Source organism: Hypanus sabinus, chromosome X1 (genome assembly GCF_030144855.1).
Source record: "Hypanus sabinus isolate sHypSab1 chromosome X1, sHypSab1.hap1, whole genome shotgun sequence".
In the NCBI taxonomy this organism is placed as follows: Eukaryota; Metazoa; Chordata; class Chondrichthyes; order Myliobatiformes; family Dasyatidae; genus Hypanus; species Hypanus sabinus.
Genome location: NC_082738.1, coordinates 9820659 through 9837200, shown reverse-complemented (window position 1 = coordinate 9837200; position 16542 = coordinate 9820659). Strand labels below are relative to the sequence as shown.

Genomic DNA, 16542 nt, shown 5'->3' with positions numbered 1-16542 from the left:
GGGGGGGGAGGGGTCAAAGTTTGAGTTTCAGATATAATATCAATCATAATGAGAATCTAAGACCAATAGTCTGTAGATGCAAGAGGCTGTAAATGCTAGATCCAGGAGCAAGGCACAAAATGCTGGAGGAACTCAGCTTGTCAGCCAGCATCTGTAGAGGGAAATGGACAGTTGACATTATGGGTTGAGACACTTCATCTGGACTAAAACAAAGAAGGGGAGGGACATAGGTATTATAAAAGGGTGGAAGGAGGCGATGGAGCAAGAACTGATTAGTGATAATAGGTGGATTTAGGTTGGGGGAGATTGGCAAATGGGAAAGGGAAGAGTTGGAATAATGTCAAAAGCTGGGAGATGGTAGGTGGAAGTGACAAAAGGCTAAAGATGATGGAATCTGATAGGAGAGGAATGTAAAGTATGGAATAAAGAAAGGGAGGTGGGCAAGACAGATGGGAATTGTGGAGGAGGAGAATCAGTGGGAGAAGTGTTATAAAAAATATCAGACATGGGGGCAAAGGCTGTTTGAGAATTGTCCAATGAGTAATGAAGATCTCATCCACTTTCTGATTGGTCAAGGTTGGACTGGCTGCAGCCTACACACAGGCTAGGGTAAGAGTTCAAAGGTCTCTCCATCAATGTGCCACATTAAAATCTTTTCATCTTTTTAAGGCAGTTGACTTGGAGACCTGACCCTAAACAGTTAGCCACCAACCTTACCCCATCAGAAGCTGTGATGTTTTCTCTTATCCTTGCCGTCTGCTACAATCCTTCCTCATCTACTCACAGACCTGCCTCCTCTTCCTCCCCACTGTTACTTCAACTCCATGTGGTCACTTACTCCAGGATGAAGTATCAATGGCAGAACAACGTGTTGGGGAGATCTTTATGCGCCTTCGTGTGTTCCTGAAAATGGAAAATGAGAACATGATGGAGGAACTTCTCAGTGATGCTTGGCAACACTTCACCGTGCTGGAAGATATCGTCGTGCAGTTGGCCCTTGAATTTACTTCATTATCAGAAACCATTCAAGCAGCCACCAAGAACCTTATTCTGGAAGACGCCCTACTATCCCTAATGGTTGAGTATTTTACATGAACCCATGAATGAACACTACCTCACTACTCCTTTTTTACATTATTTATTTGTTGTAACTTACAGTAATTTTTATGTCTTGCACTATTCTGCTGACAAAAAGAACAAATTTCATGACATGAAAGTTGATTTACAGTATTTCCACAGAGGTAATTGGAAGAGTGGGGTGAGGACGAAACATACACTCTGTGGCCACTTTATTAGATACCTCCTGTACCTAATAAAGTGGCCACTGAATGTATTTACAACTCACATGTCAGAGCACTGAAGCAATTAGCCCTAGCAAAATTGGGGAGAAGGAGAAGGCTATCTGCCTAATGGCAGCCAGCTGTAGGAGGATATAGGAGTGGTGGACTGCAAGTACCTAAAATACATAACATGCCGAGACCAGTTGAACTTTATGGCAATCACAATGTATGGCCTCAGCCTGCCATGCTCCCAGCTCCAGCAGCCTTTGTACCTGTCTATCGTAATCTGTCCAATTCCATCACCAGTCTATCATCCCAATGGGTATCTACTCTTATCCCTGCACCAACCTGATGTGCTTCCAGCGGTGGTCTGTTACGATCCTGACGTCAATGTTTCATGACCCTAGCACATCCGGTATGCCTCCAGTTCCAGTCTGCCAAGGCACAACATCTGCACCATGAATTCCATCACCTTTCTGCTAGGAATCCAACGTTAGTCAGATAGTTAATCAGTTCTGAATTTCACCTTTCACCTCATACCATTAAGTAACTTTGACCATACACACACCATCAGATGATCCTGGAGATGTTGAAGGGAAGCATCCTACTTTATTTTCACCAACAACACACAAAGGGCATCACTTCAGTGGAGGTTTATGAGATAAAGTCCACTGCCAGTATTATGCACCTCGTTTGTGGCTTTCCATCTACAACATAAGACAATCTCATGCAGAGGAGTCACAAAGAAAGCTGATAGTGCACTGGTCTCACATATTTATTTTGAGAGCAAAGTGAAGAGGCACCTCAATCTGCTTCTAACTTGAGAGGTCTGGATGGGACAATGTTCAGTAGGTTTACACAGGTGGGTGTTTAATGAAACAGTCCCAAAGGAGCTTTACTATGAATTCAATCTGTGCCACTTCTTACTTAAAAATGACTGATGAGATGACATGGAGGAAGATTTACTTTGCATCTTCTCCATAGGTGTCACCACATCTGAGAGTGCTGGATGCTAACATTAGATGGATTGTAGGACATGTTCCAAGACAATACATTAAATCTCTGCCCACCAGAAACAAATTTATTTTTTAAAGCTTTCTCAGTGACAGTCAATCGAACTTTCTGCTCTGTCACTGAACAAATTCACAGGCAGAGGATGTGATCTAATAACAATACTAAAACAAAAGGAAACTGGAACTATGTTTGGCCAAGGGAAATGTGTGAGCTCCAGATACCTAACCCACGTCTTTTGCAATGATGAACCTAATAACATTGTGTGCTTTTCTCTTTTCAGAAGCTAAAAGCAATGCAAGAAAGGTAACTCCATTTTAAAACTGGATATCCAATAATTTGAACTTACCTCAGCTGGCAAGCTAATCTTTAACTTTCAATCCATTTTCCAGAGTTAGAATGCCAACTTCTGATCCCCCAGAAGAGTGTGTAAACATAGATGATACCAGGTACAACTTCTTAATGATATACAACTCAATGAAATTTTCTTTAATGCCAGTGAAGAAAGAAAACAGTTGTGTTGCTGTTATTGTGACTCGGCTACCCTATCCTTGCACCTCCACACCAACAGTTTTCAGACAGTGAGTCTACAGTCTGACAGGACTTTTCTGTTCCAAGCATTGTGAACCAGTAAGTGCCCAGGCCTAACCCAGATGGACTGACATTGCAAGTGGCCCATGATTCATCACGCAAGTGCCAGGAAATGTCTGCAACGAGACACAACTGAGTTGTCTTTTCTTGATTTTTCCCACCAAGACCATGACGGAGGTTACCATTGACCAGAAACATGCAGGGCATACATTTAAGGTGAAAAGCAATGTGGGTAGTGGAGATCTGAGGAAGGGCTATTTTTGCCTAGAGGATGGTTGAAATCTGGATTACATAGCCTGAGAGAGTGGTGGAGACAGACAACCTTGTAATGTTTATAAATGTATCAAGATGAGCACTTGAATTGCCAATACACAGAAGTCTACAAAGTGTCAGTAAATGGGATGAGAATAGTTAGCTACTTGATGGTCAGTATTGACACAATGGGATGAAGGGCCTTTTCCTATGCTGTATGGCTCTATGGCTCAGACTCTATAACTTAAAAGGGGGAGAACTGAAGGTGAACTGTAGTTACTCTTTGTCACACAAAGCTGTGATTTTCCCCACCGAAGAAACCCAAGGGTTAATTTTTAAAGAGTAGCTTTGTGAAAAGGGCAATTTGAGTGTAGTGAATTAAACAAACGTTTACATGGGACAGGAGAGAGATGGTCACACATCCAATTTGCTGATGGGAGACACTGGAAACAGAGTAAAGATCTTTAAATTACAGATAGCAAGCTGATGGATTTATATGTAACCAATGTAGGTAATCCACTCTGGATTTGGAAACAATAGAACACTTAACCTTTTGTTAAGGTCATGGTAGCATAGCTATTGCAGCTTGATGCATTCCAGAGTTCAGAGTTCAATTCCGATGCTGTTCTGTAAGTAGTCTCTGTACTTCTTCCCTGTGGAATGCGTTAGTTTTCTCCAGTTTCATTCAACTGTCCAAAGATGTGCCATTTAGTAGGTTAATTGGTCATTGTAAATTGCCCTTTGATTAGGTTAGGATTAATTGGGGTTGTCAGGAGTTGCTGGGGCGACATGGCTCTAAGGGCGGGAAAGGCCAACTCTGAGTTATATCGCTAAATAAATAAACTAAAAGCAATGGCGGTCAAAAAAGATTTTATAATTTAGACACAGAGATTCTTAAAGTTTAATCAACTGAGGTAAATAATAATCAATAAAAACAATGGATTAATAGATTAATACCCAAAGGAATGGTTTACAAAGGGATTGAAATTATGTACAAAGTCTTGGCTAAATTATCACACACAAAGTGCTGGAGAGACTCAGCATATCAGGAGAAAAGTAGACAGTCGACATTTTAGGCTGAGCCAGAGAACCCCTGCCCATTCTCTTATTCTGCCTTCAGCCCCCTACCTTTCGAGTCCTGATGAAGGGTCTCATTCCAAAGCATCAACTGTTCATTACCCTCCATAGGACCTGCCTAATGAGGCCCTCCATCAGTCGGGCTCGACCCTGGATGTTGCATCCCAGCTGTCTCAATATGCAAGCCTGGGCAGTACGTAATGGAGAGCAAGTTGTTGTCCAAATAACAGGCTGCCCCTCCCCACACAGCTGATGAATCCAAAGGAATAGTAGAGACCAATACAGTTTGGCACCAGCAGCTCACAGGAGTTCCTGTCCCGTAGGACTGCTTTAGGGACTCCAGCTCTGGATTTTTCCTCAGGATTTACCCCTGAAGCCTTCCCCATGAGTGGGTATAGCCACAAGACAGTGGAAGCTTGAGATCAGAGTTTTCCTTCTCCTAAGTGAGCAGGCAACCACAGCTGATGAGCCCCATCTGCCCCAAGTGACTTGTTTTAAGGTGCCAGTAACCCATCTTTCCCCTTTCTGCTCGGAAGGCTCGGAGCTGGACTTGGTTGTCAGAGGCTATTTGAGATGCACGCCATTGGGAGCATTTAATAGATAGTGGGAGCTTGTCCCCATTACTCCCAGCTATGACAACTGTAAGGAACTTGCTGAGTTCCACCAGCAATTTGTGTGCGTTGCTCAAGATTTTCAGCTTTATGGATCATACAAGGGGCATTGGATACAGTTCAGGACAACATACCACAAGAAAGATAAATCGGCTTTAAAAGCACTAGAGATTAATGCTTGGACTTTTGTTGAAATAAATTACAAGGAACAAATTATAAAAGCATAATTGTTTCACCATAAGTTAGAAGATTAAAGGAGCTTTGAAATGTTCTAGGTTTTAAGAGGAACTGATAGTGTTCAGGGACAGAGAAACTATTTCTGAGTGCTTGGAAAATCAAGACTAAGAAGTATGAAAACTGGGGCCAGTTGTTTTTTTAGATGCCCTTTACTTTCACAGATCAAGAGTGGTACATGTTTGGAACTGTTAACCCAAGGAATACTGGAGTAATGGAACAAGGATCACTATATAGAGTTAGGCAACAAATCATTCTGGAATTTAGAATCAGATGTGTGGGGATAAATATCCCTTCCTGGTTCATATGTTCTGAGAGAGAGTTGGCAGAGGAGTTCAAGAGTTTAGCACCAAGGCAGAAAAAAGCACAACCAGCAGTGATAGGGCCAAAGAAATCCAGGCCAGAATCAAAGAGATGCCAAGTTTTTTCAAGATTGTAGCGCTGGTGGAAGTTTCAGATAGAGGTGGTGGTGAGTCCTGGTTGGACTGAATACGTTGCTGGACGTACCCAGCAACAGGGCAGCATTTTTAACTGAAAGCTAATTAGCATGAAGAAAGAAATCTTGGAAATTTAATGGATGTCAGGAGTGGGGATCACTGTTTTGGATTTGGGTGTGGGAGAATAATTTCAAAATCAGCTGATAACACATCAGTAAGAGTATCCAATTGATCTGACTGCAAAACAGTGACAATTCCCTCTCCCTCTGGCTTTCTCACACTTCCCACCTGCTGATTCTATCACTTTTGGCAAAGCTATTTTACAAAAATAGCTTTTGGGTGGCGGGGTGGAGATACATCTCTGCCAAATAAGGTGCTTCTTCCCTCCGCTAGCCTGCAGGTCATCTTTGGGCAAGGTATAGTACTTGCTTAGGCTCCAATCAGGGTCATGTGAAGCCATGGGAGCGGGTGGTGGATGGTCGTACGAGCAGCTGCTGCATACCACAAGTCCTGGTTATGTGACCACTGACACCAGGCAGACAATCTCTGAGGAGCATTGATAATAGCTGGGGTTACCCATTCCGTAAAGACACTGCCCAGAAGGCAGCAATGGCAAACCATTTCTCTAGAAAAATTTGCCAAAAACAATCATGGTCAAAGACCATGATTACCCATATCATAGGACAAGGCACATAACAAAGGAAGAATGAATTTTACAAAACATAATGAAAGGTATGGGAATAAAATGATAAGAATATAGATTTTATTAATCATATCAGGAAAGCAACTTAGTAAAGTAGGGTAGAACTTGGTGAATATGGAATCTGAAATAAGATTGAATTTGAGAAGTTTGTTTTTATTGTAAAGGTGCAATATATCTAGCTTTTTTTGGTGATTTGCAATAATCATCAGTTGAGTCCTACATGATTAAATTTCTCCACTTCATCAAGCAGTCAATGGGATGGATTGCAGTGTAAAATGATTACAAAATCAAAATGGGTGACAAGTACAGGACTGAAGGCATTACATCTGAATGCACACAGTATACAAAATAAGGTAGATGATCTTGTAGTACAGTTAAAGATTGGCAGGTATAATATTGTGGGCATCACTGAAACATGGCTGTAAGAAGATTACAGCTGGGAGCTTAATGTTCAAGGATACACATTGTATCAAAAGGACAGATGGGTAAGCAGAGGGGGCAGCATTGCTCTGTTGGTAAAAAAATGAAATCAAATCCTTAGTAAGAGGTGACATAGGGTCAGAAGGCGTTGAATCATTGTGGATAGAGCTAAAGAACTGCAAGGGTGAAAAGACCCTGATGGGAGTTGTAAACAGTAGTAAGGATGTGGCCTACAATTACAATGGGAGACAGAAAATACATGCTAAAAGGACAATGTTACAATAGTCATTGGGGATTTCAATATGCAGGTAGATTGGGAAAATTAGTTTGGTGCTGAATTTGGATCCCAAAAGAGAGAATTTGTAGAATGCTTCTGAGGTGGCTTTTTAGAGCAGCTTGTGGTTGAGCCCACCAGGGGATCAGCTATTCTGGATTGGGTGTTGTGCAGTGAACCAGATTTGATTAGGGAGCTTAAAGTAAAGGAACCCTCAGGAGACAGTGAGCATAATATGATAGATTCACTCTGCAATTTGAGAGGGAGAAGCTAAAGTCAGAAGTACCAGTATTACAGTGGAGTGAAGGGAATTACAGAGGCATGAGAGAGAAGCTGGTCATAGTTGTTTAAATGGGGTCCCTAGCAGGGATGATGGCAGAGTAGCAATGGCTGAAGTTTCTGGGAGCAATTTGGAAGGCACAGAATAGATACATCCCAAGGAAGAAGTATTCTAAAGGCAGAATGACACAATCGTGGCTGACAAGGGAAGTCAAAGCCACCATAAAAGCAGAAGAGGGCATATAATAGAGCAAATATCAGTGGGAAGTTAGAGAATTTAAAAACTTTTAAAAGCCAACAGAAGACAACTTAAAAAAGCCATAAGAACTGAAAAGATTAAATATGAAGTTAATCTAGCCAATAATATCAAAGAGCATACCAAGCGTTTTTTTCTAAATATGTGAAAAGTAAAAGAGGTGAGAGTAGATTTTGGAAAATGATCCTGGTGGGGTACTAATGGGGAGGATCTGAATAAGTATTTTGTATTAGTATTCACTGTGGACGACACCAGCAGTGTACCAGGTGTTTGATAGTGTCAGAGGGCAGAAGTGAGTGCAGTTGATTTTACTGAGGATGTGGTGCTTGGGAAGCCAAAAGATCTGAAGGTAGATAAATCACCTGTACCAGAGGGAAGGAGGTAACTGAAGACTGTGGAGGCATTGTAATCATCTTCCAAGCGTTATTAGCCTTTTCTGATGGGTTGCCAGTGACTAGGAACAATTCTTTTTACACTGTATATCAGTGATTTGGATGATGGAATTGATGGCTTTGTGGCCATGTTTAGAGATGATATGAAGATAGATGGAGGGACAGGTAGTGTTGAGGAACCAGGGAAGCTGCAGAAAACAGACAGATTGGAAGAATGGGCAAAGAAGTGGCAGATGGAATATAATGTTGGGAAGTTTATGGTCATGCACTTTGGTGGAAGGAATAAAAGCGTAGACTATTTTATAAACGGGAAGAGTATTCAAAAATCTGAAGTGCAAAAGGACTTGTTAGCATTCATTTCAAGAGGTCTAGAGCATAAAAACAAGGATATAATGTTGAGGCTTTATAAGCCACTGGTGAGGCCTCACTTGGAATATTGTGAGCAGTTTTGGGCCCCTTATCTCAGGATGTGCTGATATTTGAGAGGGTTCAAAGGAGGTTCACGGAAATGATTCTAGGATTGAAGGGTTTATGAGGAGCAGTTGAAGTCTCAGGGCCTGTACTCACTGGAATTCAGAAGTGTGAGTTGTGGGGGGGGGATCTCACTGAAACCTATTGAATATTGAAAGGCCTCGATAGAGTGAATATGGAGAAGATGTTTCCTGTAGTGAGGGAGCCTAGGACCAGAGGGGCATCCATTTAGAATGGAGCAGAGGAAGAATTTCTTTAGCCAGTGAGTGATGGAACTGTGGAATTTGTTACCATAGGCAGATCTGGAGGCCGGGTCATTGGTTTATTTAAAGTGGAGTATTGGATCTCTGTTTATTTTCTGGTTCTTGAGTTCTTCCAGAAGTCAGGAATGGCGAGTATTCTTAATTCCAGTATTACATTTTATTTTAAAGTACAAACATATGAATACTAATTAAACTAAATAAGGAGCTGAAAAATGATGCTGAGAGATAAATGAATGGTGAAGACAAAAGAATAAAGATGGCACCTCTGAAAAATCCATAGCTTTTATAATGAAAAAGGAAAATTCCTTAGATAGGAATAAACTAGTTAATAGGCCACATAATTGAAACCAATTACATCACGTGGGTAATGTGCTAATACTTAGCCAGTGAAAATTAAAAAAGGAAATAAATTGTTACTTTAGCTGCTACAGTGCTTTCTGCCAGTGAATGTACTGTGAAAAGTAGATACTTTTTATAAGATCTGTATTATTTTAAGAAAACATTATTTTCTAAAAATAGTGGTTTCCGACAGTCCCCCCCGCTTCTGATTCTATAAGGGACCCTAACAGAATCATATATAAAAATTCAGAGGAGAAAGAAAATTAAAGTATCTATGTTAGAGAGTAATCAATTTTAAGCAAACACGAAAAATGTCCAATAAGTATACTCGACCTTGAACTGTTCCCACAGTATTTGCCTTAATCTGGAGTCACTTTAGCTTGCTTGCAGTGACTGCCATGTATCCATTTCTACCTTAACAGCTGAGTTAGTCATTAACAGTATTTGGTAAGTCCTTCCCACTGAGCTTCCAGGGGGGCCCTTATGCATCTTTTTTGACCAGAACCTACTCACCAGGAGCTTATTGAGAAAGTAAGGAGGCATGGGATCCAAGGGAACGTTGCTTTGTGGATCCAGAACTGGCTTAGCTACAGAAGGCAAAGAGTGGTTGTAGATGGGTCATATTCTGCATGGAGGCCAGTGACCAGTGGTGTGCCTCAGGGATCTGTTCTGGGACTCCTTCTCTTCGTGATTTTTATAAATGACCAGTATGAGGAAGTAGAGGAAGGGATTAGTAAATTAGCTGATGACACAAAGGTTGGGGGTGTTGTGGATAGTGTGGAGGGCTGTCAAAGGTTACAGTGGGGCATTGATAGGATGCAAAACTGGGCTGAGAAGTGGCAGATGGAGTTCAACCCAGATAAGCCTGAGGTGGTTCATTTTGGTAGGTCAAATATCATGTCAGAATATGGTATTAATGGTAAGACTCTTAGCAGTGTGGAGGATCAGAGGGATCTTGGGGTCCAAGTCCATAGGACACTCAAAGCTGCTATGCAGATTGACTCTGTGGTTAAGAAGGTGTATGGTGTATTGGCCACCATCAACTGTAGGATTGAGTTTAGGAGCCGAGAGGTAATGTTGCAGCTATATAGGACCCTGGTCAGACCCCGCTTGGAGTACTGTGCTCAGTTCTGGTCACCTCACTGCAGGAAGGATGTGGAAACTATAGAAAGGGTGCAGAGGAGATTTACAAGGATGTTGCCTGGTTTGGGGAGCATGCCTTATGAGAATAGGTTGAGTGAACTTGGCCTTTTCTCCTTGGAGCGATGGAGGATGAGAGGTGACCTGAAAGAGATATATAAGATGATGAGAGGCATTGATCGTTTGGATAGTCAGAAGCTTTTTCCCGGGGCTGAAATGGCTAACACAAGAGGGCACAGTTTTAAGGTGCTTGGAAGAAGGTACAGAGGGGATGTCAGGGGTAAGTTTTTTACGCAGAGTGTAGTCAGTGTGTGGAATGAGCTGCCGTCGACTGTGGTGGAGGCAGATATGATAGAGTCTTTTAAGGGACTCCTGGTTAGGTACATGGAGCTTAGAAAAATAGAGGTCTATGGGTAACCCTAGGTAATTTCCAAGGTAGGGACATGTTCAGCACAGCATTGTGGGCCAAAGAGTCTGTGTTGTGCTGTCAGTTTTCTATGTTTCTACGTTTCTAATTAAAATTTTGTCAGCCTTTTGTCCAACAACTTATACAACCACTTTGTGATTATAATATCAGACTCTGGGTTTCTGATAATTGACACCAGTCCCACACAGGTTGTACAACCATGAAAAATCTGCCACAATTAAAATGCAAAACTCCGCTCACTCTTAGATTCCCTTTAAACAATGTACTGAAGATATTTATTCTTGAACAATTAAGGACTGGAGGAATGAAACATACAAATACTAAACAAACTAAATAAAGAGCTGAGAAACAAAGCTAAGCGGGGAATGAACTGAACCAAACAAGAGAATAAAGATCCATTACTTTTATAGATAAAATAAGAAATTCCTTAGATAGGAACAAACTATTTAATAGGATACGTAATTAAAATACTTTGTAATTACACCATGTGGGTAATGTGCTAATACTTAGCAAATAAAAAATGAGAAAGGTGATAAACCATTAGTTTAGCTGCTGTTCTGCTTTCTGACACTGAGTGTACTGTGAAAATTATATGAGTTTGTTAAAAGGTCTGAATCTTATTAAAAGTATTATTTTAAAGACAGTGGTTTCCAACAGGAGGTTGCTACATTTTTGATAAATCAGGGTGTGAAAGGTTATGGAGAGAAGACTCCATTGGAGTTGAGAGGGAAATGGATCAACCATGATGAAATGGTGGACTCGATGGGCCAAATGGCCTAATTCTGCTCCAATATCTTATGGTTTAAGCTCCTAAATTTTAATTCAGTAAAAGAGCCATTTTTTTTCTTTTCACTGTGTTTGTTCTGTGCTCTCCTTTTCTGTAGTTTTTCTGATTTTGAATGTTGAAACTGCACGCCGGGGCCTCCTCACCTTCAACAACTCGAGCAACATCATATAGAGTCGTGGTATGAAGAAACCACCAAGCATCAACTTGCAATTCAGTGTCCATCATTATACCACAACCAGCAACCCCCCCCCCCCAACACCAACACATGAGCTGGATATCATAAAAAATCAAATGCACATTCTAAGTACCTACCATACTGTTCGGTATAAATATTTTATCCAAAACACTATTTCTCACAAAGTACAATCAACTCCAGTAGCTCCTGTTAGGAAGGCCCCGCTATGTGCTTTAAAATTTTTTTCTAAAGTTCCAATGAAAGGACAAACAAAATGTCCATTACTAGTGTGTTAATCACAAAACCTTTATTGGCTTGTTACCCTTAGTATTGCATTTGATTTAATTGCAGTGAGACGTTAATATAAAACTAACTCATTAATGTTGTTTTACTCAATAGACTAACCATTAATATGTGTATGTTCCTGTGAAAGTATGTATGCGTGTGCGTGCCTGTCAATGTACGTGAGGTAAGTGTGTGTGTGTGTGTGTGTGTGTGTGTGTGTGTCTGTGTTTTTATGGCAAAGGTTTCTCTGTGTTTTGAGCTTCACTGTTTAGTTGTTCTGCACTTGGATTTGTTACTCTGACATTTTGTACTGGCAACATTATTTAAATAAAAGTTTAATGATTGTCAGCAATCTAAAATAAAACCAGAACTATTTCTTCTACTGAAGGTAAAAATTCCAGATCCAAACATTGAAACTGTTTGTGCTCAGAACATGGTCTCCTGTAGATGCAGAGCTTTCCAAAACAAAATGGAAAAGATGGAATGCTGACATGTGAAACAAACACTGTAGGAAATGAACACTTCATTCAACTCTCACAGCTCTCCATCCTGAAGTGAGTGAAGCCCCACAGCATCCAAGGTCAAAGTCAAAAACAAACTACAGGAGGAATTTAGTGGTTCAGACATCTGTGGTGGGAAATGGACAGGCCATAAGACAGAGGAGAAGAACTAAGCTATTCAGCCCATTGATTCTGCTCTGCTGATTTACTATCCCTCTCAACCCCATTTTTCGGCCTTCTCCCTGACACCCTTAAAGAACCTATCAACCTCTTCCTTAAATATACTCAATGACTTGGCTCCACAGCTACCTGTGGCAACAAATTCTACAGATTCACCACACTCTGGCTAAATAAATTCCTCCTCATCTCCATGCTAAAACTACACCCTCTATTCTGAGGCTGTGTCCTCTAATCCCAGACTCACCCACTATTGGAAACATCCTCTCCACATCCACACTCCTCTCTACGCCTTTCAATATTTGATATGTTTCAGTGAGATTCCATCCCCCCCCCCACCCAACATTCTTCTAATTTCCAATGAGTACAGGCCCAGAGCTATCAAACGCTGTTCATACGTTAACCCTTTCATTTCTGGAATCATTCTCGTGAATCTCCCCTGGACCCTCTCCAATACAGCACACCTTTCCTTAGATAAGGGGCCAAAAATTGCTCACAATACTCTGTGAGGTCTGACCAATACCTTTTAAAGCCACAGCATTGCATCCTTGCTTTTGTCTTCCTTACTCAACCTGCAAGTTAGCCTTAGGGAATCTGCATGAAGCCTCCCAAGCCCCTTTGTACCTCAGATTTTTGAATTTTCTTCCTGTTTAGAAAATAGTCTATGCCTTTATTTCTTCTACCATAGTGCACAACCATACACTTCCCAGCACGGTGTTCCATCAGGAACTTCTTTGCCCATCACCCACAGCCAATGCTGGCACCCAGTGGCCAGGACTGAACACTGCAGGCAGGGGAGAAGGTTGGGCTGTGAACCTTCACCATCAAATCGGGATGGAAGTAAAGAAATAGAAATGCATGGGAATTACTTCAGAATTTTATTGTTAACATTTCTGTTGTTCAAAGTTCAAAGTAAATTCATTATCAAAATACATATATGTCACCATATATGACCTTGAGATTCATTTTCTTGTAAGCAAATACAAGTAAATACAAGAAACACAATAGAACCAATGAAAGATCGGACCCAAAAACATCAGCCCAATTAGGAGTCTGATGCTTGAACTCACACCACCTCACTCACTGACCCACTCATCTACAACAACTTTAAGGTTGCTATCCTTTCAGTCTCCCTTTCTCTGCCCTCCCTACTGTGCCGAGACATACTGGTACATCCAGTGGAGCTGCTGCCTCAACAGCTCCAGTGACCTGGGTTGGATCCTGACACCGACACCCACCTCCGGTTATATCTATGTGGAGTTATTTGCAATTTCCCTCTCTTTGACAATACAAGTTTTCTCTGGGTCCTCTATTCTCTTCCCAAATCCCCAAAGAGTGAAAATGGGAATTGACTGGCCACTGTAAGTTGCCCCTAGTGTAGATGAGACTGTAGATTTCTGGAATCTGGAGCAAAAGCATCTGCTAGGAGATCACAGTATGTTGAGCAGCATCTGTGGAGACAAAGGGATGGAACTTCAGTTCTAACCTCTTGTGCCATATGACAGGTGCTATACAATGCAAATTATAGACAATAGGTGCAGAAGTAGACCATTCGGCCCTTTGAGCCTGCACCACCATTCTGAGATCATGGCTGATCATCTACAATCAATACCTGGTTCCTGCCTTGTCCCCATATCCCTTGATTCCCCTATCCATAAGATACCTATCTAGCTCCTTCTTGAAAGCATCCAGAGAAATGGCCTCCACTGCCTTTCGAGGCAGTGCATTCCAGACCCCTACGACTCTCTGGGAGAAGTAGTTCTTCCTTAACTCTGTCCTAAATGACCTACCCCTTATTCTCAAACCATGCCCTCTGGTACTGGACTCTCCCAGCATCTGGAACATATTTCCTGCCTCTATCTTGTCCAATCCCTTAATAATCTTATATGTTGCAATCAGATCCCCTCTCAATCTGCTTAATTCCAGCGTGTACAAGCCCAGTCTCTCTAACCTCTCTGTGTAAGACAGTCCAGACATCCCAGGAATTAACCTCGTGAATCTACACTGCACTTCCTCTATAGCCAGGATGTCCTTCCTTAACCCTGGAGACCAAAACTGTACACCATACTCCAGGTGTGGTCTCACCAGGGCCCTGTACAAGGCCCTGTACATTGTCATAAATTGTTATAGGCACTGGAATTCTGGACTTTATTCTCTGGTGATTGCATGAAATACTAGTGCACGGTTCTCTCTCCAAGGGAAGGTTGGGTACTGGAGCTCAGGTTCAATGCCTCTGGGAATCTGCCAGTCAAAGACTGACTGTCCAACAAATTGATTCTCAAACCAACGGCAGAGAGATGGCAGTGAGTAAGTCCCAAAAAAAACAAGAGGTGAAGTTCAAGTTTAATTGTCATTCGATCATTCATGAATACCCATGAATACACCCAAATGAAACAGAGTCAATAACAATAAGCAATAAATATTGAGAACATGAAATGAAGAGTCCTCAAAAGTGAGTCCATAGGTTGAGAGAACAACCAGTGATGGGGCAAGTGAAGTTGAGTGGACATATCTCCTCTGGTTCAAAAGCTTGATGGTTGAGAGGTAATAACTGTTTCTGAAACTGGTGGTGTGAGTCCTGAGGCTCCTGTACCTTCTTCCTGATGGCAGCAGTGAGAAGAGAGCATGGCCTAGATAATGGGGTTCTTGATGATGGACACTGCTTTCTAGCAATGTGTTCAGCAGTGGGGAGAGTTTTACCCATGATGGACTGGGCTGCATCCACTACTTTGTGTAGTTAAATCTGTTAAATGTTAGATCTGTTTATCAGTTTTAATTGGTGTGACTGGATGGCAAAATGTTACTTGTGCTTTCATTTACCATCAATGAAACAGTGTGGTGGTAATAATCTTCTGAGGTGTGTCTATTTCAATGCGAGGAGTATTGTGGGAAAGGCAGAAGAGCTGAGGGCCTGGATTGACACATGGAATTATGACATCATAGCCATTACTGAAACCTGGCTACAGGAGGGGCAGGACTGGCAGCTCAATGTTCCAGGGTTGCGATGTTTCAGATGTGATAGAGGCAGAGGGATGAAGGGTTGGGGGGGGGGGGGGGTGGCTTTGCTAGTCAGGAAAAATATTACATCAGTGCTTTGGCAGGACAGATTAGAGGGCTTGTCTACTGAGGCCATATGGGTGGAGCTGAGAAAAAGGAAAGGTATGACCACATTAATAGGGTTGTATTATGGACCACCCAATAGTCAGCGAGAATTGGAGGAGCAAATCTGCAGAGAGATAACAGACAACTGCAGGTGACAGAAAGTTGTGATTGTAGGGGACTTTAATTTTCCACACATTGATTGGGACTCCCACACTGTTAAAGGTCTAGATGGGTTAGAGTTTGTAAAATGTGTTCAAGAAAGTTTTCTAAATCAATATATAGATGTGCCAACTAGGGAGGATGCAATATTAGATCTCCTATTAGGAAATGAGTTAGGGCAGGTGACGGAAGTGTGTGTAGGGGAACACTTTGGTTCCAGTGATCATAACGCCATTAGTTTCAACTTGATCATGGATAAAGATAGATCTGGTCCTCGGGTTGAAGTTCTAAACTGGAAAAAGGCCAAATTTGAAGAACTGAGAAAGGATCTAAAAAGCGTAGATTGGGAGAGGTTGTTCTCTGGCAAGGATGTGATTGGTAAGTGGGAGGCCTTCAAAGGAGAAATTTTGAGAGTACAGAGTTTGTGTGTTCCTGTCAGGGTTAAAGGCAAAATGAATAAGAATAAGGAACCTTGTTTCTCGAGGGATGTTGGAACTCTGATAAAGAAGAGAGAGATGTATAACATGTATAAGCAACAGGGAGGAAATAAGATGCTTGAGGAGTATAAAAAGAGTAAGAAAATACTTAAGAAAGAAATCAGGAGGGCTAAAAGAAGACATGAAGTTGCTTTGGCAGTCAAGGTGAAGGATAATCCTAAGAGCTTTGACAGGTATGCTGGAGCAAAAGGATAGTAAGGGATAAAATTGGTCCTCTTGAAGATCAGAGTGGTTGGCAATGTATGGAACCAAAAGAAATGGGAGAGATATTAAATGGATTTTTTGCCTCTGTATTTACTAAGGAAACTGGAATGGAGTCTATGGAAACAAGGCAAACAAGTAGGGAGGTCATGGAACATATACAGATTAAAGGGGCTTGCTGTCTTGAGGCAAATCACAGTAG

The 16542-nt window shown here is 41.6% G+C and overlaps 1 protein-coding gene across 2 annotated transcripts in view; it reads left to right on the top strand.

Moving 5' to 3' along the window:
* Nucleotides 1–11614, top strand: part of LOC132384563 (E3 ubiquitin-protein ligase TRIM21-like) — a 32372-nt gene extending 20758 nt beyond the window's left edge. Inside the window, exons 4-7 of one of the 2 annotated variants that reach the window (XM_059955751.1) lie at nt 844–1077; nt 2575–2597; nt 2684–2740; nt 11342–11614. In XM_059955751.1, coding sequence (XP_059811734.1) covers nt 844–1077; nt 2575–2597; nt 2684–2740; nt 11342–11363 — 336 coding nt within the window. In that variant the 3' untranslated portion in view covers nt 11364–11614. Of the gene's footprint in view, nt 1–786; nt 1078–2574; nt 2598–2683; nt 2741–11341 lie in introns of both variants that reach the window. The other variant, XM_059955750.1, reaches the window with a different exon arrangement.
* The last annotated feature ends 4928 nt before the right edge of the window (nt 11615–16542 follow it).